At 41.0% G+C, this 27,695-nt stretch overlaps 1 protein-coding gene across 1 annotated transcript in view; it reads right to left on the minus strand.

The window, feature by feature from the left end:
* The window catches only part of kcnq1.2 (potassium voltage-gated channel, KQT-like subfamily, member 1.2), a 108,058-nt gene extending 90,327 nt beyond the window's left edge, over positions 1 to 17,731 (minus strand). Inside the window, exons 1-9 of the mRNA XM_027019967.2 lie at positions 17,271 to 17,731; positions 10,670 to 10,760; positions 9,492 to 9,618; positions 9,208 to 9,286; positions 8,852 to 8,948; positions 7,251 to 7,391; positions 3,465 to 3,575; positions 1,924 to 2,019; positions 1,461 to 1,592 (exon numbers count right to left, since the gene is read on the minus strand). Of these exons, the coding sequence (XP_026875768.2) occupies positions 1,461 to 1,592; positions 1,924 to 2,019; positions 3,465 to 3,575; positions 7,251 to 7,391; positions 8,852 to 8,948; positions 9,208 to 9,286; positions 9,492 to 9,618; positions 10,670 to 10,760; positions 17,271 to 17,731 (1,335 nt within the window). The remainder of the gene's footprint in view (positions 1 to 1,460; positions 1,593 to 1,923; positions 2,020 to 3,464; positions 3,576 to 7,250; positions 7,392 to 8,851; positions 8,949 to 9,207; positions 9,287 to 9,491; positions 9,619 to 10,669; positions 10,761 to 17,270) is intronic.
* Between the last annotated feature and the right edge of the window lie 9,964 nt (positions 17,732 to 27,695).

Raw genomic sequence — 27,695 nt, forward strand, 5'->3', positions numbered from 1 at the left:
ATATCATCATGAGAAGAGTCTGTGTTTAAGGTTTAACAGTGATGAGGCAGGTTCACCCTTTCACTGCTGTGGATCCAGTCTAAGGCCTTTCCCCACAAAGCATTACACAAAAAAAAGCAGAAATTCATAATTACCTCAGCTGTGATAATATATTTGTCACACACTTTGGTCAACAAAGATTCATTTGATCAAATCAAATCTATATGTAATCTGGCAAGCAATCTGTGAAGCAAATCTGAGTAGCCTTTGTTCTGCTTTGTGAAGGGCACATGAAGGTATTTGAAATTTCTGCAAGAAAGACTACAGGTCTAAACACATTCATGGTACTTGGCAAATCGTACTCATATGAAATGTAAATTTGCCCTTCTAAGAGAATTTCATAAATATCTTAAGTACTATCCAATCATTGCCAACAGATTGCCTCTAATCTCTCCTTTTCTAACAGCTTCTGTGGTTGTTCAGCCAATGGTCAACTCCACTGATTAAATACCCTCACAGTCAACACTGCTTGATTTGAACTGAATAGTAGACTCTCTCTCATTATTGAACATGAGTCAAACAAGCCTAACTTTTTTTCCCATTAAACTGAACGACCAGTGTAGGAGGACAGTAGAAAGGATCAGTGAATGACTGATTTGGAAATGAGGACGCAATGAATGGCTGGTTTATGAACGAAGTAGCAGTCACACGCCCGCACAGGGAAAGAGGTGGAAGTGGCGGCCGCTCTCCCAACATGTTTGGAGTCAGAGCTACACAAAGATTTTTTTGTTGTTGTTGCACTACACAAAGGTTTGCTCCCAGGAGAGAGGCGGCCGTGACATCATCTCATCTGACTGTGTCTTTGTGCAGACAAGACAAAGGGGGCTGAGGTCAACTGGGTGTCCAGGGGGAGAGAGTGGGAGAGTGAGAGAGAGAGATACAGCAAGGGCTAGAGAGAGCGAGAGAGAGAACACTCATTCTTTCAGTGCTGGTCCCATGATTTCAAAGACTTTATTATGCAGCCAGCCACAATATTACACCTCAACCTACATGCTGCAAATTCCTGTCATTCACTATAAAATAAATTCACTACACACATCCAGTCCACTACAAACAATTGTACACAGCAAGTCTGTGATTAAGCCAAAGCAGGAACGCAAAAACCTTAACCACTGTGGCACAATGTCACCATTACACTTACTGCAAACTGATCTAGCCTCTTCTAACACACCTAGTTCTATCTTCCAAGCACACCTTTGTCGCTTTAGTTGCAACAGGTGTGCATGTGAATGGGCCTAGGGCGAAGCTTACCTACAGCTACAGAAGCCAGCACATGGTTACTTTACAGTGATCTACTATATCTGTGCAATGACGATAACCTACAGGAAGAACAACGACAATGACGAGAAGAACACAAAGGAATAAAAACAATAGCAGAGGCCTTTGCATTTTCCGAAGACAGGAGAGAGTATTATACTCACCAGTTTTCTGAAGTTTCCGGGACTGGAGTTGTCAGAGTTTACTCCTGGGATGAAGTCACCTGTCAGCACGTACATCTTCCAGGTTGCTGGACAGCCACCAGGTTTCTCACAAGCATAACATCGCCACAGTGTCTACAAATTAAGATAATTCAGCACTTGCGCTTTGTTCTTAAAATAATTTGGCAAATGTTGCTAGCAATAACTAGTCGATAGAATACTGAATATTTACATCTATTTTTTGATTAAAAGGCATACGGCATTGAAGCTCTGCAAATACATTTTGAAATCTCAGATGATACAAAAAGAATAAAGCCCTACAACTTATTTCACTTATGCCTGTTAATTTTCTTTACCTATTATATACCCAGTTTTGCCCAGAGTTATTCTGAGGCTCATGGAAACAGCAAAATAGTTGAGAATGACAGTGACAAAAAAAAAAAAATGTAAGTAGCTTCATTGATACCTGGATTAGTGAGGCAGCTGCTGGGATTTGGCGATTGAAGTGTTTCTGTCTCTGTTTCTGCTGTACTTTCAGAGCAAAGCCTGAACCCAAAATACCCTGAAAACAAAGTTTGTGTTCATTTCACATCTGAGATCAATCTTATATTTCAGACAAGTTTTAATTTCCCCCCTTATTTCTCTTAAAATGAATTTTATAAGATGGTCCTAGATCTACAAAAGGGCCCTAAAAAAAGAGTATCAACCTTTTCCATAAATAAAAATAGCACTGCAGAATAAAAACAAAATTATTTATGCTAGTCTATTTATGCATGTACAACTCAGGTAGATGCCAGTTGTAGTCAAATCCAGGTTTCGACAAAAGCAATTGCCCGACGGCCCAAGTCTAGGGGTAAAAAAGTATGTCGTGCAAGTTGATTGGCCAGTCGCTGGAACGTTCGGAACAGTATTCCCGCCAATCAAGAATCAGTTCACCTGCGCTGCCAACTGGCTGAAGTTAGTTTTGTTTTTTTTTTAAATGACGGAGTTCACGGATTTTAGAAGACGAACGTCTATGCGCTGTAAGCATATTAGGTTATAACACTTAGCTAACTAGCTCCATAGTTAGCTATGATAATAACTTAGCCTACCTTATTGACTATGTAGCTATCCGGTTTAAGTGTTATATGATGTAAAATGTAGCTAAACACTGAACCTCAGAATATGGTGCTTCATTCCCTCTCAGATGAACATAGCGTTACATCTCCGTGTTTTGTCACGCCATGCTAACGTAACCTTGCTAGTTAAGCAAGATGCTAAAGCCTCAAATGTCAAAACAGCAGTGTTTGTAATTGTAACGAAATGTTTTGTCAATACCAGGAATGTCAGTGTTAATTAAAATCCACAGCAGAAATCAAAACACGAACTTGCGTAGGTCAAAAATTTCTAAAAAATGTCCTTTGACACAGCAGCAAAAAAGGCAATGAGCCCTCACATTTATGCGCTGTACAGTGTACGATCCCACCCCCCACCCCCCATTTTCCTGCATTTAAATGAAAACTGGATAGTTCAAGGACAACATATCTCAACTTTGACAATGTATATATGATTAATAAATGAAAGGTTTTGTGGTAAAGTTTCTTTCTGTTTTTCTTTCCAGGTCAGTAAAATGTACAAGGGGCCAGTACAACTGATCTGGCCCAGGAGGGCCAGTATGGGGAAATGTTACACTGAACACTGTCAGAACATTAATCAGTTAGAGACCTCATAGCTGATCGATATATTGTTTCTTTTTATTCATAGTTTGTTGTCCAAAATAATGTCCATTGCTAATGTTGCAGTTGTGCATTATATAGATTGTAATGTGAGAACTAAAGACCCTAGAGGCCCTGCTTTCTCTTTAATGGACCCCATTAACCTTGGTCCCCATTACCCCAGGGGCCTCTATAGGAAAACACTGCCCCAGGGCACCAGACAAGGTCTGACAATTATGCTCTGTGTGTGTGTGTGTGTGTGTGTGAGTGAGTGAGTGAGTGAGAGAGAGAGGGGGGGGGGGGGCGTATTTACCGCTGGCAGAGCAAAGAAGGAGATAGCAAACACACTAAAACAGGAGGCAATTGCCTTCCCTATCCAGGTCTGAGGGACTTTGTCTCCATAACCTATTGTAGTCACAGTGACCTGTGGAATAGGAGGGAACATTAGTATATAAAATAGTCAGCAATATCAAGCTGGGTTATTGTTCACATTTTTATGATCTAGAGTTCATTAATGAATAATTTAAATTATTTTTTAATATACATCAGTTTCGTGGAGTTCTGAAGAGTACAGCTGGATTTATGTGACATTTTATATTTTGTCATAACCCATTAAATTATAAGCAATTTGACTTACCACTTAATTTGAAGTTTTAAATATACAGTACTTCAGCCTATGTCTTTTTTTTTTCTTCAAATCTGCTTCTAAAATTATTAAAATCCAAACACTGGTAAAACTACTGCTCCGCACACTGTACTCGCTAACTCAAAAAACTAATCAACACATGATTTTCTAAGTGACAGTGTGTGGAGCAGGCACTTTCAAAACATTTGAACAAAGTGGAGGTGATCTTACACATAATGCTTATTGGCCTAGGTTTTCTGAGTACACTGACTCATCACACACACACACACACACACTTTCCTCTAATCCATTATAAAGTGCAGGAATTCAGCAAACACAGGAAAACAAATACCTCTGGAGCATTGTGCTGAAAGAGGAGCCAACTCTGACACACTGAGAGCTCTCGGCTCACAGTGAGCGTGTCTGGCGCTTTTCCTTTACAATACCTACAATAGGGGCTGAAGGAGGCCGAGATTCTTCATAAGGGCTTTGGGTCGAAAAGTAGCAATGAGGGTTTAATCCTAGAGAGTTTAATCCTCACGCACAACCCTAGCCATGACATGGGTATGCAATTGGTCATTCTAGTTCAAGTTAGAAGACCGGCCCCAAAGTGCCAAGGGTGGTGCCCCAGGCTCCATATGAGACCAAGTATGAGACCCAAGAGGATTTGTGTGTGCATGTGTGTGTGTGTGTGTGGCATAATGGTATCCCAGGCTGCAGTGTCCTCAGATATACAATTTACTCAGACCATAAAGCCAGTGTGCATGATTCACTCAGTACAGCCTATGTTCTACGTGTGTGGCCAAGCCAAAGCTGACATCTCAGTGTCGCCTATGGGTGTAGTCCACTGTGTGTGCGTGCACAAACCTGTGTGTGTATTTGTGTGTCAGAGATGAGGTAAATCTTGTGCCATGTGGCTCAATGTGTGGGGCAGTCACAGTATTAGAGCTGATTATGAACAGTCACAGTATATGATCTGATAAACTCTTTAATACTTCCTGTTAATATATCTGTAAAATTCTCCCCCTCTTGTCCATGAATTTAACCTGCCCAGTGACTTTTGCTCCTCTACACTCCTCATTTTTCACCAAACGTTTTCACTGTTTCTATTTCCTTAAAATCTATTAATTTTTCTCTTTGTATTCCTCATCCACACGTTCATGTTTGCTATATGCATTCTCTTTTTTCTGGCCACTGACTTTTCCTTTTCCCTCTATTCTCTATTCCTACAGTTTCCTTGCCAACCTCTCACTCTCTCCCCCTCTCTCCTTCTTTCTTTCTCAAACTCTGAGAGAAGGATGGGCGTGGAAGCAGCAAGATGGGTATGGAAACAGCAAGTGGTGCATTAGGTTAACGAGCTGGCATATGCTTGGTCTGAAAAGGCGAGGTATGATTCATGGGGCTGGCTCCTTGTTCTCTCCTTTTCTCTGCACTCTCCAGTCCAGCAGAGTCCTGCACCTGCACCTTCATGGCATATAGCACAGCACCAAACAGCCCCTCCGCTCCTCTCTTTCAGTTTCTACAGCTGTCCCTCATCGTCAACATTGTCACACCTCCAGGAAAAAAAAAACACTCAACTGTAATGTTTGATGGTTTCGATATAATGTATGGTGACTTGTATGTACTCCATAAAGAGTTAGCTCTTTATAAAATGACTTTAAATCATTATTGCAACAAGAGATTTACCTTCAAAAATGAGTGGAACTTGTAAAAACCTCTTACTGTACTTCACTTGGCCAGTGCCTCTGATTTGGGTACAGACTGATAACTAGCCAACAATCCCATTTTCAGCATACCAACCAAATCAAGAACTATTACCAATCTTAATACAGTATATGGTTACCATCCAATGAGTTCTTTCTCTGCCCCCCAACCTCCCACTGTTCGGTTTCTTGCCTCCCCTTCTCCCCTCCACATCCCTACCACTCTGCCTTCCTGTCTTTGTCCTCCTGCTTCTTCACTAAGTTTGTTCCCTCTGCCTCTCATCATGCTCAAGTTTACAGTTTTCAGAAAAACAAAAGAGAGCAAATCCCCCTGTTGAGGACTTCTCCTTGCTACCTCTTTGACACAAACAACGGCTTTTGTCCTCCATTACAGAGAGCAACAGGAAGCCTCACACTTTCTGACCCTCTCCACAAAAAGGTAGAAACCCTGCAATTAAAGTTTTAATTAAAGAAAGTGACGCCTCAGAGTGTGGAAAAGAGAGAGGGCATTCAGAGGGAGAGTGGACAAGGGGAAAAGAGGTGAAAGAAGAGCATTGCCAGGGCTTTTGTACAACACCGATCTCCCTGTGCACTCATACGATTGGTTTCTCATTACTCTTCACATTGAATTCAACTTCTTTATTAACCAGACTGAACTTAATCTGAGATGGATTCAAATAGCCATTCAACTGAATAGGTTTGGATTAAGGTGTACCACAGCATACTCCTTCGGTGTTGTTACAACTCTGAAATGCTGATAAACAAGGATTGATTGAACCTCTGACTACTACGCTCTAAAAGTTGCTTTAACGGTTGTACATTTCAAATAGTGGTTTGAATAAAAGGGCATAAATTCTTCATACTGCATGAACAACACAAAGTCAAAGAAGGTGAATTTATTACAAAGCAAAATGGGGTAATAAAAAAAACTAATGGAATATCTCATATACGATTAACAGAATTTATAGTATATGCACCATACATTAGGTCAGACTTACTGTGGTATTCATCAAGTTGATGTTGTTTCAATAACCTAATCCTAAAACAGACTATGGCAAATGCATTGAGTTTAGTAGGCATGTCCAGTCCTGCCCCTTGTTAGGCATGCCTAGTATAGCTGTCCCTGTAGCTTAACAGTCTTACTTACATTACATTTACAGCATTTAGCAGATACTCCTATCCAGAGCAACTTACAAATTTATAAGTGACAGGACATGTGCTCCCTGGGAATTTAACTCATGACCTATGTGTCTTTAGCACCATGCTCTATCTGCTCTACCAGGTTAGTTACAGGAGATATTAATTCTAGGCACTCAGAAACTAGTAACTGATCTTGTTCTGGGCACAACTCTTCCATGCTTCTAGGGGCCTCTTTCAAGGGCAGGGGAGGTTTACATATTTTGTGTATGTATTCATGAATGTATATCCTATATCTCTTTATTCTGTTTTAAAAGTGTTTGCATAACCAGTAGTTGCATGTGAATTTACAGTATAAATGTATATATAAGCCAAGTAGCCAATGAAAGGGCCCAATAAAGGTTGACACAGCACACAAAGGGTACAAGACTGTACAAGGGTCATTCAAATGACTTTAGAATAGTAGAAGCAGTGATGGATTACAACTTAAATCTGAATAAAATGTATGTTAGCCTGTTAGAAACCAACACCTACACAGTAGGTGTATCTAAAACAAGTGGTTACTCAGTGTATTTTCATGGATGTATATATGCTATGTGCTTTGGCAAATCACACCATTTGGAGGAATACTTACAACACCCCACCACAGTGCATCAGCATAGTTTGAGAAGTCTGTTTTCCCCTCCTCGTCTACTGCATCTTTCTCCGCCAGATACACAAAATACGAGGAGAAGATCAGACCAAGAAACCCAATATATAGTGTTGTTAACAGCTCCTGTTGGAGAGAAAGACCACAGTTATACTGGCATTAAAAGTAGCATTTGAAAAGATTTGGAAAAGTACACGAAAATGTCCAAATGCTTTGCGTCACTTTACAGTCGAATAGCTACAATGACATAATTTGTGTTGGCTTGTAAAAGTTATGGGTTACCAAGAATTGGGCACTCCACACTTAATATTAGAAAGCTTTTCTGTAAATATACCATGCTTACATTGGAGCCAAAAGGCATGATAGTCAAAGTTACAGGAAGCCATAAAAGGTCATGTTCACTGAGTTGTAGGGCCAGAGGGGAACACAGTATATTAAGCAAATCAAACTTAATCCCTCATCAGGTCCTTAAAAAGTCATATGTTAACAGTGGAAGGGTTGAACAAGGAATGTAGAGCTATTCCACAGGTGTGTAGGCGAGGGGGGGGGGGGTGATTGAAGTCAATATGGTAGAACCCTCAGAAGGTCTGGGAAACAATATAATTCCTCTGTTCTCTGGAACAGCATCATTCAGTCTAATACCCTGATTACTTCTGCTTGAGCTCACAAATTCCTTATTTAGTCCCTCAGGACTCTGGTTTGGAGATGGACATTATGAAGAAATGGCTGACCAGCAGTGGATATCATCTTATTTTATCTCACATGGTTGTGTTTTATTGTTTTTTTTCTGCCCATCTGCCCATTTATCTGCCATCCATCCATTTTAACATTACCCATCCATCTCTTCATTGAGTGGGAAGATTAGCATTAAGAAACACATATACATGCTATTCACTAATTATTAGAGCAGAGCTAATTACTATTTGCAAAAAAAAAAAAATGCTGTTTCAAATGTCACCATCTAGAAATAAAACACTCAGATGACTGATTATTAACTATTTTAAAACAACACAAGGAATGCTATGCCTGCTGCAGGGCATCTTATGACAAGAACAGTAGCTATCTTCATCAAGGTGCACTATTTACTATTGTTCAATACCCCAACTCTAGAATACTGTAGATACCTGTGCACTGTCTGTGTGTGTGTGTGTGTGTGTGTGTGTGTGTGTGTGTGTGTGTGTGTGTGTGTGTGTGTGTGTGTGTGTGTGTGTGTACGCACATGTGAGAGTGCACATGTTTGTGTGTATGCGTGTATTTATGTGAATTTTTTAATGAGCGATGTCCTGACTATGTAAGAAAAAGAAGTAACCTTCCTTACCAGGACCAGCAAAATAGACCTGCCAGGGTAAACTGTTTTTTACAACTGTTTATTAAGTTAAAGGGGCAAAAGCATTTATTTTTGGTTATTACAGTTTAGGTTTTGCATAGGTTTAGGTTGAGAAATAATGTATTAATATATAACGTCACACATATACAATACATATTTAACAAATATATGTGTTGAAATTCTCAAATAGGTGTGTGTGTGTGTGTGTGTGTGTGTGTGTGTGTGTGTGTGGTTGTGTGTGAGAAGATGCGACACTGACCTGTCGATGAATAAAGACTACAGACCCAAGAAGTCTCCATGTGCCTCCCTGCCGATCCACATGCAGCATACGCAATATCTGAAGGAAGCGGATTCCCCTGATACCAAAATCCAGAGGTGTTAAGCAGTCGTGCTGAGACGTTAAACATCTTAAATATACATAGTGTAAGCCTGCCATTATTTCAAATACAAATACCTGCTTCCAACATAGGGACAAATCTTAACTCAATATTTCAATTAATTAACACACCATAGACTGAAATGATCACAGTGCATCAGCATAAGAATATATATACTAATGTTTAATGTGTAAATGTAGTTTTGCTGTATTTCTCAGTCGTCTTCTTGTAGTAATACCTGATGGCAGAGGTGGCGAAAACCTGTCCATTTGATCCCACACTTAGCACTACAACCGATGCAACCACTACTATCAAATCTGTTCCAAAAAAAGGGAATTACACTCAGAAAGTAGCTTGTTTTACTGTTGGAAATTATTTTGTATCATATTTTTTCCAATAAAACATTAAATGTAAAAACAATAACAGCATAAATAACAATAATGACAGTAATAATTATATGTACTATCCAAACTCTCAGTAAACTACATGCCTTCCACATATATGGTTTACTTGGTGAAGTACCTATGATAGAAATGGGCTTTCTGATAAAGCGAAGCCTGCCTTTGACGCCCACATACTTGCTCCTGCAGCCTGCTGCCCAAAGACGCACCACATACTCTGCACCGAAAAACACCACCAGTACAATCTCCTAAGGATAGGAAAAAACCATCAGAACCTTGGGGTGGCTGGGTTATGGGTATAAATAACACAGCTCAAAGATTACTTTATTTCATCTATCTTGAACATCACAACAGAAACTCTCTAAGTCAGAAAACATTTTTCATCTTGATCTGTGAGGTGATATGAGCAGAGTAATGTGCTGGCTCGGTGAGCAGCTTGCCCACAGACAGGTGATACAGACAGCACCTGTGATAGATAATCCACTGCATCTTAGAACACACATTCATAGTGTGCATCATTAAGGATGTTCTGTACAGAGATTAAAGTGCATTATGTATCCTACACATAGCTCTGTGGAAATGCCCTCACAAGTACAGGAAAATTAAAATCTGACTTATGGACTTTTCATTTGCAGGGACTATGGATGGCAATCCATAGCCCGTACTGAAAATAGATAAACCTTTGTTTATTTTGTATTTTTTAAAACTGAAAGTCACTGCAATGTTTGTAAAGAATGCCTTACTACCCAAAGTAAACTCATAATTGTATAAGTTTATATATATAGATAGATAGATAGATAGATAGATAGATAGATAGATAGATAGATAGATAGATAGATAGATAGATAGATAGATAGATAGATAGATAGATAGATAGATAGATAGATAGATAGATAGATTATTTATTTATTTATTTATTTATTTAAGTATAAAGCACACTTCACCAGCTATGAGTTTTTGGGTATTTTAGTGAAAGTGTGATAGTGTTGTTGGAGCTATGGAACTTATCTGATGCTAAAAGAACCATTCCTCTTACGAAGGTGTTGTTGTAGCACAGCACTGATTAAAATGAAAAAAAAAAAAAAAAAAAAACTACTGTGGTGATAAAAGAGGTGTTCTGGTTTTGAGACCACCTACCCTACTAAGATGTACTATCGCCATCAAGTGGGTATTTATTGTACTGCACTGTGCTAAGCCATCTGAAGTGGGTACACATTTTCGTATTAGCTTTATCCTACTACTACAGGAAAGACACTTCTTTATATTTCATAGTCAACTAAATAAATCTTTTACACCAACCATCCAGAACAGCATTCCAGTGGCAAAGTCTGCATACTGCTCGATGGTGGAAAGTACACTGAAGATGAGACATATTAGGACCATGAGGAACCTAAGAACATAAAAGAAGACACAAGTTATTCCCTTTCTCAGTTACTTTAACCACTTACCATGCACTAACTATTCGTGTGTTCATCAACTATTTACTTGGAGTATAGGATCCAGATAACAGCTAAAAATGCTGTGTCTAGCACTTCAAGTCATGCTGTAAGTGTTTCTAGCAGTTTTAACAATATACACCATAATTATCAACACCTTTTTTTTAATCAGTATTAGCTAGTACAGGACATGACAAAGTCTCCACTGCAACAAACACAAATACATCAAGCTTATGTAATTCTTAAAACTGCAGCAGAGAAATCCTCCTCATACATCCTGGAGAAATGAACTGCAGAAATGTGTTGAGAAACAGCTCATGGGCAACATACATGCTCAGTTTTTTGTAATAAATCTATATAGTGCTTATATGTCACAGAACGCTCGCCTCCCGCGAGTCACGTGATTTGGCCTGCCACGTGAAGTGGGAGGATATTTGTTTGTGGCCACACCTGCACCTTGTCCTGTCTTTATGTATATAAACCTGTGTGGGTCATTGTTAATGTACTTGTAGAAGTTAATGTAGCGTGTTATTTGTTTGTAAAACGTAACTGTCGTAACTGGTTGTCTTGATCGTGTTAAGTGTTAAATATCGTTAGTGTTTAGTTTGTTGTTTGTATAGTACATAAGTGCCACTCTTGTCTTTTGTTTTATGTAATTAAATGTTCGTCCTTGCCAAGAGAGTCTGTGCGTTCTGCTCCACGCCCTTCGGCACTCGGGTCAGCACGTCACATTATATAGACCTTTTACATCAAATGCTCAAATATCATCCGTCAGTATATATTCATGAAAAAAAAAAAAAAAACAGACAAAATCTGTTACATTTAATATGACAAATAATCCTTGTTGATCCCTTTCAAAATAACCAGTTGTATTGAAATATTGCAACATCGGCAGTACTTCCAAACTGGAGGATGATACATGCAGCATCACCCCACTGCCATATTTTCACAAAATTGGATTAGCCATCGTCTAGGCTATTCAAAATATAGGCCACTAGAATAATGTTTCATAAAATGAATAATATCCCCTGCTCTCCTGGCTGAACACATCGTGACAGAGATCCTGTTACTTGTAACATGTTTTAATTCTCTCAGTTAGGAACATCTGGATAAAATAGCAAAGTGTACTTGAGGCAAATAAATGAAATTTAAATTCACTTTTAATCTTGTTTTCATGTAGAAATTGGGGGGAGCTGGAGACCATGCTTCATTTTCCTGCATGCAAGATGAAGTAGGGTCAAGGTTCAGTAAGGATGCACGTGATTCAGATACTATACTTACTATAATTACCCACTATACACTCTGGTGACTGCTTTGCCTAGACTCCTATCACAAGACCGCAGCACCCCTGTAGATAAATACTTTAGACTTCTTAAACCCAGTGATGAGTGTAGCCAAAAACAAAAGGATTTAGCTCAAAACCCTCCACCAGTCAAAGAATTTTTTTTTCCATCAACCTCCTGCTGTGTGGAGAGACATGTAAGGCAAAAAACATCCCAGGAGGTGTGACAAGTTGGGGTCAAACAGTGTCTCAGTAAGAGAGTTTGTGTTGGAAGGGCTAAATGGAGAGATTAAAACGAAACAGATGGTAGTTAATCCAGTATGATCAGCACCGGTCACCTCGGCTTGGCCCTGCACCATGCTTGTGACAGAATCACCATTCATACTGGATTTATCTGGAAATAAAGTCTTGGGGAAAGGTTGTTTTTATTTGTCCATGGTCAGGCCACTGAGCACTGCTTGTTCATTTCCAGGTCCAGCATGTTAGGCTGGGGACAGGAGGATTTTACATTTATGTTTACGGAATTTAGCTGACACTTTTATCCAAAGCAACTTATAATTATGACTGAATACAAGTTGAGCAATTGAAAGTTAAGGGCCTTGCTCAGAGGCCCAACAGTGGCAATTTGGCAGTGGTGGGGCTTGGACTATTCTCAAAGACATCTTTAAAATACTGGAGCAAAAAGCACACAACAGAACAGAAACTGTTCACTGAAGTAATATCACATAATCAGGGGCTGGTATCTGCCACAGTGCAGTAAAGAAAAGGACAGGTACCTTTGGTTTACAGGACCATTTAATGGAGCCAAGCTGCAGTTCCATAATTTGGTGGAAATGTAAACAATGTGAAACATAATTGTCATAAAATCCATTAAACTATGCAATCTGATAAACTGTGCTGACATAGAACACTGACATTTCCATTTACTGAAGCAGTAGTTCCCTCACTTTCTAAGACCCAATGATCATTTGAGGCATGTTTACTTTTCCTTCCACTACACATTCTATATATGAAGTATTCCCTTCTTGCTTAGGCCAGTTTTCACAGTCATGCAAGTATCAAACCTTGCTACATAAATTAGTTCCTCAAAGGTTCAGTATCTTATTTCTGTAACTGATTAGATAACTAATTGTTTTCCTTTTCTACTGTAAGTTATTTTAATGCATCTGACACATAAGTAGCTAATTAACTAACATGACTAATTATACACATTATAAGTAATATGAAGGAGTCAGAAAATCAGATGAGATTTTAATAAAATTTTGATGCCAAAATGGATGTTTTAATATATGAATATTCCACTGTATTGAATAAAGTCTTAAATGTCTATTATATCTATTATAGTTTGTATTAAAATATGACTTATTTATTATAGAACTGAACTGCATCATTGTACCAATACTGTTATCACCCATAAAAGTAATAGAACCCCAACCCCAATGCAATCCCTGAACATAATAACTATTATAACATTATAATAATTATAACTATTATAACTCCTAGGCTTTTTAATACTAAAGCATTTTTGTACTTTAACTCAGAGAGAAATAAAAATAGAGGATTTCAACTTTTCTTTGAGTAATATTTTACCAATGCTACTCTAATTTCTTTTTTCAGTCATGTTTATTTTAACAAATCTGTTGTCCTTGTCATGATAAACCTCTAAAAGGTCTCCACTCTGTGAAAGCTAGCTTAGAGGGTCAGGATCTCCTTACATCAGTGTGTGTTTATTCTTTATTTAACAATTTTTCAGATTTCTATAGAAAGACAAACAAGCAGATCAGACATGCTTCTAGAAAAAGGTCAGAGATTTTCAATGGCTGAAACCTGAGCTTAGTCTTTCTTATTATTATCACCAAGTCTCAATAAGGCAGCAGTTGTTTGATATACTACAGGTCATATCTTCTTTGTTATATACACATTTATTTAGTGTAATAGTTGTAATGGTAATGGCTCTGTGAAACTAAAATATGACATTTAAATGGTCAAATCTGACTCCTATCTTCTCCTGACACGCCTCCAACTTTTCACTGCCCATTCACCAGTCATAAACAGCCTGAAATATACCCAATCCACTGATATTAACCACAGCTAGTGCAAGCTCCCATGCACTGTAAGCAGTTTCTGCATAGAATGTGCTTTGTACTTTTTTGTAAATGTTTCTAGTTTCTTTGGAATAACTCATGAACTACTGCTTTCCAGTTTTACAGTTTCTCTAATACTAAGCCTACTCAGCAACTAACATATGACATATGCAGCTGTAGACCATCTCTCTACAGAGTTAAAGACTCCAAACACATTCAAGCAGTGTAAGTCCCATCTCACAAAGTCATAGGTTTAGCCAGAAATGCCTGTATGATTTATAACATCCTCTGAAACTCATATTGGTTACATTTGGTAAGGGTTTACAAGTTGTTTGGTTTCAAGAGAAATGTGGACATTTGGAGTAAACTGTTTAAGAGTTTAGCATATGTTTGTGGAGCTATGGAGATTTTAGTAGTTTCAAGGAATTTGATTAAGTGACTGGAATAAAGTGTTAAGAGTTAACTTAGCTGTTTCATCCACCTACCCTATACAACCACACTCTGGGCTAAAAAGTAGCTCAGAAACTCTTTTAAATCTTTTTAAAGGTGGCAGACTGGTCTGATCACAAACTAACATGTGGAACTTGATAGAAGTAGACTAACATTACTGATTTCCTGGACCTTTTAACCTGATGTTGAAGGAAGCCATGGAAGCCCCACAATACTTTATTCCAGTAAAACTAATTTTGTAGTTATGCCTTTCATATATTACAGCATGCAAGGTAAACACGTGTCCATAAGAAAAGGGACATGAACATGTGCATGTGTTCTGTCTGAGCCAAAGAGTAGAAAAGTAGAAGAATGACTCAGACAGACCCGGCTGTACTCACTGTGTCTCTGTTACATAAAAGAACATGGCCACTAATGTATAGATGTTCAAACCTATACATTAGTTGTTTTCCGGATCATACCAAAGCTATTTACTAAAGCTGTGGAACGCTGCAATAAATTCTTTTGGGACAGCCACCCAAGAGTACTTGCAAACCAGCTAAGCTTTACTCATGTGTGTATCCAAAAATAAAAGCAAGAAGAAGCAAAGATCCAGTTATTAATTCCAAAGTGAGTGAGATGGCTAAATGAAGATAGAAAACGAAAGAAAGAAGGATAGAAAAAAGACAAATGAAAGAGCAGCAGATTCCAGTGAAAAGCAATTGGACTCTGAACCTGGCAAGGAGCATTTTTACTATTAAGAGAGTATGAATGTGCTGGGCTCAGAGACAAGCCTAGGTCTGTGACACAAAAGCCCTTATCCATGAGCCATCCAGATAAACAGGCAAGTCATTACACTGTCTAGGCTGAAGCGCTGAGGCCTTTAACAAACCTCAAATTTGGCAGATGCACCGAGAGACAAGAAAAAGAACCTGGCCTTGATAACCATCAGCAAGTAAGAGTCAATCAGAGGGGTTTAATTTTATAGAGGGCTGATATCAGGTTCTCCTGAATGTGCTGCCACACTAGGCTCAGTTACAGACACAGGAGGTTATCAAACTGCCATGTCAAACGAATGTGCACACATGCAGCTAGGGGCGGAGGGTACAAGATCAGCTGGTTTCCATAACTCAATCATGACGTGCCTGATCACAGAACAAGCGGCTTTCTACTGCTATTGTTCTAAGAAGCTATGCTTTCTTATAATCTCATTTGTTTTTCTCTTTCCAAGATGAACACTATAATCTAATAAGAACCACACGTGCAAAGATAATTCACTCTTAAATCTACGAGTGATTTATCACTTGCCACATTCACTAACAACACACTAGTGGGAAAGGATCCACATGCAAGGCATGTAGAGAGTGAATGGAACCAAAACTCTACTCCAAGAGACAGAAACCTTGAGAACAGGCTAGGGTCAAAACTGAAGGAAGCAAAAGAATGATCAAAGGTACCAAAACGCTATTCCAAAACTCAAAAAACAAACCAGGCTGAGACACAAATCAGGACTTGTTAGCACTAGGGAACTTTACTGAAAGGCTCAGTTTGCAAGCACAAGGCAAACAATACTTCACAATCGGACAAATGGAAAACCAGGTTTATAAGGGGAAGTAATCAGTGAGGGAATAAGTGAGTATGATTAATATGTAGGCGAGGCTGATCATGTAGGAGTGTATTTGGTCATTTGAATATGTGACATTCACCAAATGTAATTACATTAAGAATTTCTTCTTAGGCAAAGAACAAAATTTATGAGTGGTCCAGACCTGTCTTATATGTCATACATAGCTGTTCCTCAAAGAAGAAACTATATGGAGTGATTGTATACTTTAGCTATTTTTATTAGCCTCAAGATGTTTGAATTTGAATTTGAAATTCATCTTGATGTGTTCTAGTTTGGCTCAAGTATTAACTTTTTACTTTACTATTCATTTTTATTACTTTACTATGAACTTTTTACTGTGTTTATTATTCCCCCATGGCAATTACATCAGTATTATAATTTAATAGCATTATAAGAACAAATCTGTTTATACTAGTGGTTCTTGCACCAGGCCAGTGATCTGTTAAATGCTGTGGGCCTGGAGAAGTACTGTGAAGCATTTTGTTGTCTTTCAGTTGATTTTGCTATTTACTTTCGCAGGCCTAACAGAGGAAAAGTCCTCCATGTTTATTTTTGCAGGCCTGACAGAGAACTCCTGCATGTTTGTTGCCCGGTCCTCAGTGTGGAGCGCAGAGTCACCTCGTCTTGGAGACAAGGCTATCAGAATCAGGTTGACCTGCTTTTGTGTCAATTCAGACACACAGAGACACCTGTGGCTGAAGCAGATTTGTATTAAAGATGTTAGTTAAGCAGCTAAATGTGATGCTCAAATCATATTAATTTTCTTTTACTGTATGATTGGATTCATGAATTTGGATATTCAGTTATCTATAGAATGGAGAAGCTCAGATTAATTATATGAAAAACAGGTTTCATTGCATTCTAAACATCATGGGATGAAGCTCAAACTGTGTGTCAAGTGAAATATGTAATTAATGCAGATTTCTAAAGAAAGGCTGAACCAAACTGCATGAGCTTTAGAAATCAGCTATAGCACATGTTATATCTTGAATTGATTCTGTCAGAAAGAGTAACAGAGCAGATGACTGGCAAGTCTACTCACACTAGGAAGTGGTAGAGGAAGCATTTGAGGCCTGCAGGTCTCTCTAGGAAATTGTAGACATCACCTTGCATGCTAGTCTTGGCTTGGTAAGAGCTGTGTATGAAGCGAGAAGGAGCATGGCTAAGGACCCCACGCGTTGGCTCTCTGCTGACCACGCTGCCCGAGAGTGATAGGAAGGAGGTGAAGCGTGGCGCGCTGAGTTTTCTGTGAGCCAATGCTTCTTTTGTGTCCCCCCCTGGAGGGCCAGGGACACCTGATCCATTATTCACCACGTGCTCCAGTTCCACTGAAATGGGAGAGGCGTCCAAACTTCCCATCGCTGTGAGCGCTGCTGCCTCCTCCAGGCTGCACTCAGAGGCCGGGCCTGCGGACACCGGGCCATCTGGGCCACTGCTTCTGGGCCCTCCACTGTCACTGCAGGACCAGCTGTGGCATGGTGGCAACTCCTGTCTCTCTCCCATAGAGAATGCTCTCAGAAGGGAATTATGGTTTAAACAAATGTGTTGGGGGAGATGAGATATTCTGTTGAATGGTGTGACAACGAGAGTTCATAGGTGACCAGCACAGTTAGGTCTCTTTACCTGCAGAGATATAATTGAAAAGATAATCAAAGTTAGTAAAATCAAAATTGTATTGATGATGGTGATGTATGTGCATTTTATAACTCTTAAATCTTAAATGAACAGAGGCAACTATACAATAAAACTTCTTCCAACTTCTAAACAGTTCTTCTAAACTGAATAAATAACTAAATGAAGACTGACAGAATCCATTGAATTTTAGGCCATATATCTACACAATGAAAGGGCATGTTAAGGAAGGTTCAGTTATGCAGATTATTAATATTGAGCTTTACATATAATTGCATTTAATAAGGAGCACAGGAGAACACAGAACCTCCAGAGAGATTTTGCTCTTTTATTATAGTATGAGGAGAATGAATAAGGGATTACTGGACCAAACATCATATGGAGATACATTATCTACTGGGTACGTGTGATTGGATATCTAATAGGTTCACGAAGAAGAGGATGAAGAACAATAGGCTAATATTTATTTATATGGCACTGTTTATTTTAGTTCCAAAATATCAAAATCCTCACATTGAAAACATTAAACACGTTTATGAAAATAAATTAATTAAATAACAACAATTACAAAAAATTATTTTCAAAAATTATAACCCCAGGTGAGCCTAAACAAGTATTTTGTTAAGATGATTGCCATAGTATATGTTATGAGGAAGACTATATGTGTAACTTGACAAGAAGCCAATGAAAAACCAATATTCATGTGCTATAGGCCACATATGTTAAACAGACTAAAACTATTGTCCATAAAGAAATAATGCATGAACAGGCTTTGGAGTGAGAGAGTCAGACTTTTCAAAATTACACCCATGAGATCTTCTAGCCTTCACCTAGTCAATTAGCAGTTGATTCCTCAGTAGTTTTAATACATCTATAAGTGAGATTGCATTCACCAAGCTCCAAGATGTGGAAATCAGTTATCTTTTTTCACAGCAGTCTGTTCACTTTAAAACATTCATACATATCTCACTACAGGAATGTTTCAGGCATGATCGACCACTGAAGGACCAATAGCACAACATCTTTCAATTGACAGACCTGTCACTGATGCAACATGAGGGCAACTCTACTAGGTAACATATCAAGGCAAACTAGTCCCTGATTATCTGCTAGCTCCCCCTCACAGGCTAACTCAGGCAGCTGCTACCTCCTAGGTACCTTGTCAATGAGAGCTAGTTGTCTGTCTGATCAGACTATTATACCTTGTGGTGTTAATGTTAAACAATGTTAAACAATTTATTCATAATCCACACTATAAAACCCAATGACATCTCAATCTTTAAGCAATAACCATACAGAAGTGCAATATTTTAATAAGTCACAATTGAGAAATTGCCTGCTGCTAGATTATAAAGCAAAACATGTATTAGGACAATGCAAGTTGCAGATACAGTGTGTGTCTGGTAACTTACTGCTTTGTGATAACCACAGCAAAGGGAGTAATTAGTACTCTATAATCACCAACTCCTAAGGGGATTAAACATTCTTAGACATTTATTGTGGGCCTATATCACTGTAACCACTGAATGCTATCCTGGGTGGTGTTCTTGCATAGTGCATCAAAGATTTGCTGAAAGACAACCTGTCACAGGACGCCCCCCCCCCCCCCCCCCCCCCCCCCCCCAGTCACGTGGTACGGCCTGCCGCGTGCAGATGGTTTCACCCCATTTGTAAATATGCCTTCCATAATTGCATGCACCTGCCAGGGTTTAACATCCTGTGTTTCTTTGTCTATTTAAACCTCTCTTAGTGTGTGTATTGTGTTGGTTATTGTTAGTCTGCTGCTGTATGTTAACACACGTATGTAGTCTGTGTGTAGTTAAATGTTTACATGATGTCTGTCGTTAACATTGTGTGTGAGTGCCACCATTATTCGTATGTTATGTTATTAAATGTATGTTTATCGAGGGAGTCTGTGCGTCCTGCTCCACGCCCTTCGGCACTCGGGCCAGCAGAATCGTTACAGAATAACAAACCACCACAGGGTGCCAGCTTCCTCAGCTAAAGATGCACTTCCTAGCGGGAGGTGCATGAGCACTCCCCACACTGCCACCTCCTGGATCCCAGGAGATTGGGGAGAGGACCGCAGCTGGTGTTCAGGTCCACTCCAGAAGTAGAGGAGAACACCCCCAGGAATTTCTTGGGGGAGGGCTATGGCTATGGAGCTTTGGCCGAGGTGGAGAGAAGGGCACGACAACAACCAGACAGAGGACAGTTGGGTGGAGCCAACAGGATCTCTGGAGTCCCTTCCCTTCAGCAGACTCGCCAGCGAGACTGGAGGGTTCTGCCCAAAGCCCCGGAGGCAAACCGCAGGCATTAAGGAGGACTGTTCAGGGGAGGAGCACCCCCGAGTGTCTGCTGAGGCCAAGGACCTGTTAACAGCGCCTGCACTGATTGCAGGCACTGCAGCACTGTGCCAGAAGTGTTTTGCGCAAAGGCGCTTTTGTTTATACATGTTTGCGCTTCTTTGTCTTTGGGCCCTTCACTATGCGGGGAAAGTGAAGGACTGCCTCACTTTGTGCTGGGTGGGCACCGGGCATGGCTGTACTGTCTTTGTGTGTATAGCAGCCCGGAGTTCGCTATCCCAGAAAAGGAAGCGTCGGCAACCTCGCCCCCAGGGAGGGGTTGTCATCAGGGAATGTCTCGAGGAGCTTGCCGGACTGCACTGAGGGAAGCGGAGATCCTGCCTCCCTCCCTCCTGTTGAGAGGTCTCCCGGGCCATCGGTTCCTGGCCCACCTTAAGTTAAGTGGGCACCGGGCCTTGTCGTGGTATGTGTGTTTGTACACGGCAGCCTGGGGCTCGCGGCCCTGGGATGGACGCGTCCGGAGCTGCGCCACTTGGGACAGAGTTCTGCCACAAGGACGCTCCCACTACAAGTCATGTGGTACGGCCTGCCACGTGCAGGGGGTTTCACCCCATTTGTAAGCACGCCCTCCATAATTGCACACACCTGCACAGGGTTTAACATCCTGTGTTTCTTTGTCTATTTAAACCTCTCTTAGTGTGTGTATTGTGTTGGTTATTGTTAGTCTGCTGCTGTATGTTAACACACGTATGTAGTCTGTGTGTAGTTAAATGTTTACATGATGTCTGTCGTTAACATTGTGTGTGAGTGCCACCATTATTCGTATGTTATGTTATTAAATGTATGTTTATCGAGGGAGTCTGTGCGTCCTGCTCCACGCCCTTCGGCACTCGGGCCAGCAGAATCGTTACAGAATAACAAACCACCACAGGGTGCCAGCTTCCTCAGCTAAAGATGCACTTCCTAGCGGGAGGTGCATGAGCACTCCCCACACTGCCACCTCCTGGATCCCAGGAGATTGGGGAGAGGACCGCAGCTGGTGTTCAGGTCCACTCCAGAAGTAGAGGAGAACACCCCCAGGAATTTCTTGGGGGAGGGCTATGGCTATGGAGCTTTGGCCGAGGTGGAGAGAAGGGCACGACAACAACCAGACAGAGGACAGTTGGGTGGAGCCAACAGGATCTCTGGAGTCCCTTCCCTTCAGCAGACTCGCCAGCGAGACTGGAGGGTTCTGCCCAAAGCCCCGGAGGCAAACCGCAGGCATTAAGGAGGACTGTTCAGGGGAGGAGCACCCCCGAGTGTCTGCTGAGGCCAAGGACCTGTTAACAGCGCCTGCACTGATTGCAGGCACTGCAGCACTGTGCCAGAAGTGTTTTGCGCAAAGGCGCTTTTGTTTATACATGTTTGCGCTTCTTTGTCTTTGGGCCCTTCACTATGCGGGGAAAGTGAAGGACTGCCTCACTTTGTGCTGGGTGGGCACCGGGCATGGCTGTACTGTCTTTGTGTGTATAGCAGCCCGGAGTTCGCTATCCCAGAAAAGGAAGCGTCGGCAACCTCGCCCCCAGGGAGGGGTTGTCATCAGGGAATGTCTCGAGGAGCTTGCCGGACTGCACTGAGGGAAGCGGAGATCCTGCCTCCCTCCCTCCTGTTGAGAGGTCTCCCGGGCCATCGGTTCCTGGCCCACCTTAAGTTAAGTGGGCACCGGGCCTTGTCGTGGTATGTGTGTTTGTACACGGCAGCCTGGGGCTCGCGGCCCTGGGATGGACGCGTCCGGAGCTGCGCCACTTGGGACAGAGTTCTGCCACAAGGACGCTCCCACTACAAGTCATGTGGTACGGCCTGCCACGTGCAGGGGGTTTCACCCCATTTGTAAGCACGCCCTCCATAATTGCACACACCTGCACAGGGTTTAACATCTTGTGTTTCTTTGTCTATTTAAAGCTGTTAGTGTGTATTGTGTTGGTTATTGTTAGTCTGCTGCTGTATGTTAACACACGTATGTAGTCCTTGTTAAACGTCATTGTAGTCTGTGTGTACTTAAATGTGTACATGATGTCTGTTGTTAATGTTGTGTGCCACTGTTATTCGTATATTATGTTAAATGTATCACTTTATCGAGGGAGTCTGTGCGTCCTGCTCCACGCCCTTCAGCACTCAGGCCAGGAGAATCGTTACACAACCATCTTGATCTTAGCTTCTAATCTGCTTCTGAGTGCTACTCTTAACAGTGGATGGGTGAGATATAGTGAGACATTCGATGTTTCGCATTCAGTTCATTGTAAATGTCAGATAACCTGGCTAACATGAGTGTTGCTTCATCTTGGGGATATAAGGGCATAGAAATCCACTGGGAACTCATTTTTAGCTCTACAACCACAAATTTGAGCTCGCAACCTCTTGCCCGCCTCAACTTCTGCAACACTAGACTTGTTGAGAAACTGATTTGTGCACTTGTACTGGATCAGAACTGGGCGGGCAGTGAGGATGGGACTAATTGGTGACTAATCAAAGATTCTTATTTTTGCATTATGCATTATTACATTATTTTGCATTGTGCATTGACTTATTTTTTTTCAATGTTTTCACATTCAGCATTATGTAGCTCCAAAAACACCAGTCCTGGTTTTTATTTAGAGCCTATTGCCCAATGTGACAACCATCATTATAGTTAGCTAATGTTACAAAAATGTTTTCATGGAAACACAGCAAATAAGTTGCCATTAGCTAGATAACTAACAAGCTAGCTATCTCTCTAGTGAACACCTTAAAATCCAAAATAATACCAATAGGAAAATTAAAACATAAGCTTATGTTAATTACGTTTAAATTAGCATAAACGTTACCAAAATAGGAAACACCGTCTGAGTTCACTGTTTCATTATCCAACAACAGAGATATTTGTATTCAGTTATTTAGCACTAAGCAGCTTGCTTATTGCTTCACCTGGTTACTGGCATTTTTTCCTTTTTTTTTTTTTTTTTGCATACAGAAATGAGTACATTTGATTAGTCACGTTCTGATCCCTCAGTGAAGCAGTACAAGTGCAATTTGTATAGACTATTTGTCTGAGAGCATGGGGAATATGAGTTGTTATATAGGCTATATAAAAGTACAGGAAAGGTACCAGATAAAAGTCACGATTGTATGTTGCTTTAAAACTATTTTTGGTGGTGAAATGTTATAGGCTAATACAGTGTTCGCATATGCTGATTTTAACATCAGCTTTTGGTGTTGGATTCCATTTCCGTGTATCATACCTTGGATTTTCTGTTTCTCGTTTCTGAATATTGCCTGTCCCTTTGGATACTTTTGCCTGGATTTTTTGGGATTGTCTTTCTGGTTTTGTCTTTCTTGGTTTTACCACGATTCGCTACTCTCTCTACCTGGCCCATCTTGTTGTAACTTTTTCTTTCTTCCACTACGTGGAACTACAATAAAACCCTATCTTTTATCTGTATATTATATTTTGCCTGGCGTTTTACAGAATACTTTGCCTCCGTGCAGACAGTGGACTCGGATGCCTTGAAGGAAGCTTTGACCAGCCAGGGTCAGCTAATCAACCAGCACCAACAGGTGCTTGAGGGTTTCACACGCTCAGTGGATACTATCACTAAACAACAAGTGGACGAACAAACTCAAATGTTGGAACTAGGACAATGTCTCAGAGAACTCACCTCCTGGCTACAAATGATGCCTCCTTCTCAGTTCAATCCCATGCTGGAACCTAGCACCGCTGTAATAAATATCCAACCAACTTTCCCCATGAGTAAACCCGAAAAATATGATGGCTCCCCAGACAAGTGTCAAAGTTTTTTGTTACAATGTTCATTGTATTTCAATAGCGTTCCATGCTGTTCCAATCAAAATAAGATTACCGTCGTTACCTCGCATCTAACCGACAAAGCTCTAGATTGGGAGGCCGTCATCTGGGATAATGTACAACAGGCATTTTATGGTGATTTTATTGCTCAATGTGTGTTCATTCACCCACATGAAGGAAGAGCCTGTGGGGAGATACTCACCAAGTTACGCCAAGGTAATCTTTCTGTGGCTGACTATGCACGAAAGTTCTGTGCTGTCGCTGCAGGCAGTGGATGGAATGAGGCAGCATTGATCATCACTTTCCGGAAGGGTCTCCATTCAAAAGTTTTGCAAGAACTAGCTTGCCAAGATAATGAATTAGATTTGAATCGGCTTATAGCTCTTTCTATCCGTCTGGATCGTTTTATTCAAGAAAGAAAGCTACGTAGAGCTAGTTCTTGTCCCAACTCTCCCCCTCCCAGTTATAGACCAGAGCTTAGATGAGAGCAGACAACGGGACCTATGCAATGCGATTCTTAACTGAAGAGGAGAGGAGGCGCCGATTCCAGAATGGTCTCTGCTTTTACAGCGGATCCTCAGGACATGTCATCAAGGAGTGTCACCTTAGACCCAATCGAACATCATCGCTGAGCCATAGAATGATCATGCAACCTACATCACAAAACAAGGTAGAGATCTTACCACCAAGAAAGATGATAGCTAAGTCATTTTTGTTAACTGTTTATGTTGGGGCTCATACACCATCTTCTACATTTACTGCCTTAGTTGATTCAGGAGCCGAGGGGAACTTTTTACACGACCGTCTTGCACTGAAATTGGACATCCCAGGAGAACCATTATACAAGACTCTTTGCCTGGCTGCTCTGGATGGGTCACCAGTAGGAGCCGGTTCCATTTCACGCCGCACTACACCCATAAGACCTACCACAAGCGCACTCCATTCAGAGTTCATCTCATTTCTTGTCATAGAAGCTGCATCATTTCCAGTAATTTTTGGTCTGCCTTGCTTAGAAAATGACCCAAACATATCATGGTCCCGTTAGATCACTCAGTGGTCATCTCAATGCCTAAGAAATTGTTTGACCAGTTGTCCAGTTATGTTCCACCACTGTTGCGAGCCCTGCTGACAACCAAGCCTTTTCCATCCCTCCAGAATACCAAGATCTATCTTTGGTCTTTAGTAAGAAGAAAGCAACCCTGTTGCCTCCCCATCATCCCTATGACTGTTCTATTGAGCTCCCAGAGGGAGCCGTATTCCCCAAGGCTCGTATTTACCCTTTCTCCCAAGAAGAGAAGAACATGGAGGATTACATAGATGAAGCACTGAGTCAAGGCTTTATTCAGCCATCCACCTCACCCATTGCATCGGGTTTCTTCTTTGTGAAAAAGAAAGATGGAGGTTTTCACCCTGTATTGACTACCGGAATCTTAATCAAATATCCAAGAAATATGTATACCTGCTACCTCTCATTCCCATCGCTCTAGAACTACTGCAAGAGGCCAAGATCACTAAATTAGACCTCCATAGGTTATAATTTGAAAAGGATAAAGAAGGGTGATGAATGGAAAACTGCCTTTATCACCACCAGAGGGCACTATGAATACAAAGTCATGCCATATGGTTTCAGTGTAGCTCCATCTGTCTTTCAGGCTTTCATCAATGATGTACTCCGTGAATACATCGGAAAATTCATTTTTGCTTATATTGACGACATCCTCATCTATTCCCCCGACATTGAAAGCCACATAAAACACGTCCGAGTAGTATTGAAGACTCTTTTGGATAACGGGTTATATGTCAAGAGAGAGAAATGTGAGTTACACCTTCCTACTATGACCTTTTTAGGATACATGATCAGCCACGGTGGGATCACTATGAATGACAGGAAGATAGAAGCTATCCTCCAGTGGCTTGTCCCTGTCACAGTTAGAAAACTCCAAAGTTTCTTGGGATTTGCAAACCTTTACCACCAATTCATATGGAATTTTAGAAGTATTGCAGCCCCTCTCACAGCCCTCCTGAAAGGAGCAACGACCAAGCTATTGTGGAATCAAGAGGCTGACCAAGCATTAAAAAAACGGAAAGAAGCTCTTACCATGGCTCCTATACTTCGACATCCAGATCCTTCTGTTCCATTTGTCATGGAAGCTGATGCTTCTAACACTGGAGTAGGAGCTGTACTTTCACAATGAAATGATAAGTCCAAGTTACACCCAGTCTCTTATTTTTCCCGTAAATTATCACCGGCGGAATGTAATTATGGAATAGGAGAACGTGAACTGTTGGCCATTAAACTGACCTTGGAAGAGTGGAGCCATTGGTTAGAGGGGGCTAATCATCCCTTTCTAGTCATCATCGACCACAGGAATCTGGAGTACAGGCGAACAGCTAAACAGCTGAACCCACATCAAGCCCGTTGGTCTCTGTTCTTTTCGAAATTTAATTTTAAGATCATGTATTTTCCTGGGACCCACAATACTAAAGCCAATGCCTTATCCCACGTTTTCCTGGAGGAGACAGAAGAGCAATCTGGTAAAAAGGATACTATCCTTCCTAGCTGGATACACCTGTCAATTATACGATGGGAAATAGATGACAAAATATAAGCCATGCAAAATACAGTCATCCCAATGGAGTGTCCGTGGGACATACCACCTCATGCCATGATTGTCTATTTATGTGGGCTCATTCCTCGCTGGTCTCAGGGCATCCTGGGGAGACACATACTCGACGGCTTCTGGCTAACCGGTACTGGTGGGAGACCATGATGGGCGATATTCATAAATATGTTTCTTCGTGTTCAATTTGCATTCAGAGCAAGATGCCTAAGCCCCACCCACAGGGAAGGTCAGGGCACTTCCCATACCAGACAGACCTTGGTCTCACTTCGCATTAGATTTCATTACAGACCTCCCATGTTCCGAAGGTATCACTACGGTCCTCACTGTTGTTGATCGTTTCTCCAGGGGTGTATGGTTCATTTCATTCCTGAGTATGCCTACAGCCTTCCAAACCGCAGAAGCACTGTTCAATCAAGTGTTCCGTATATTTGGCATTCCAGAGGACATATTATCAGAAGGAGGACCTAAATTCACATTGAGCGTGGGCTTCACTTTTTGAACATATTGGGGTGGCTATTAGTCTTGCGTTGGGCTATCATCCTCAGTCGACTGGCCAATGTGAGTGGACTAACCAGCAATTAAGTCAATTCTTACATTGTTTTTGCATGAACAATCTGTCTGACTGTTTCTGTTATGGGTCGAGATGGCCCAAAATTATCTTACTAGTCCACTGGCTTGACTCCTTTTGAGTGCATTTTAGGCTATCAGCTTCCGATGGCCCTGTGGACCTCCTTCTCAGCTGATATCCCCACTGTGGATGAGTGGATGCAGTGGAGCGAGAAAGTGTGGGAGGAAACACACCAGCGCATCAAATGGGCTCTCCGATGATATAAGGAGATTGCGGACAGGCATGGGGGGAGAACCCGATATACCAACCTGGTGACAGAGTCTGGTTTTCTACGTGAGCCTTCCGCTAGATGGGGTCTTGTCCCAAATATATAGGTCCTTATGACATTACCACACGCATTAATGATGTCATGTATCAACTTAACACGAAAGTGAGCAGGTAAGTTTCAAGGTCATTTCATGTGTCCCTTCTTAAGCCTGTGATTAAAGGGCCTTTGGATGAGGTCTCTCCTGAGAAC

This window comes from Electrophorus electricus, chromosome 2 (assembly GCF_013358815.1).
Source record: "Electrophorus electricus isolate fEleEle1 chromosome 2, fEleEle1.pri, whole genome shotgun sequence".
NCBI classification, from domain to species: Eukaryota; Metazoa; Chordata; class Actinopteri; order Gymnotiformes; family Gymnotidae; genus Electrophorus; species Electrophorus electricus.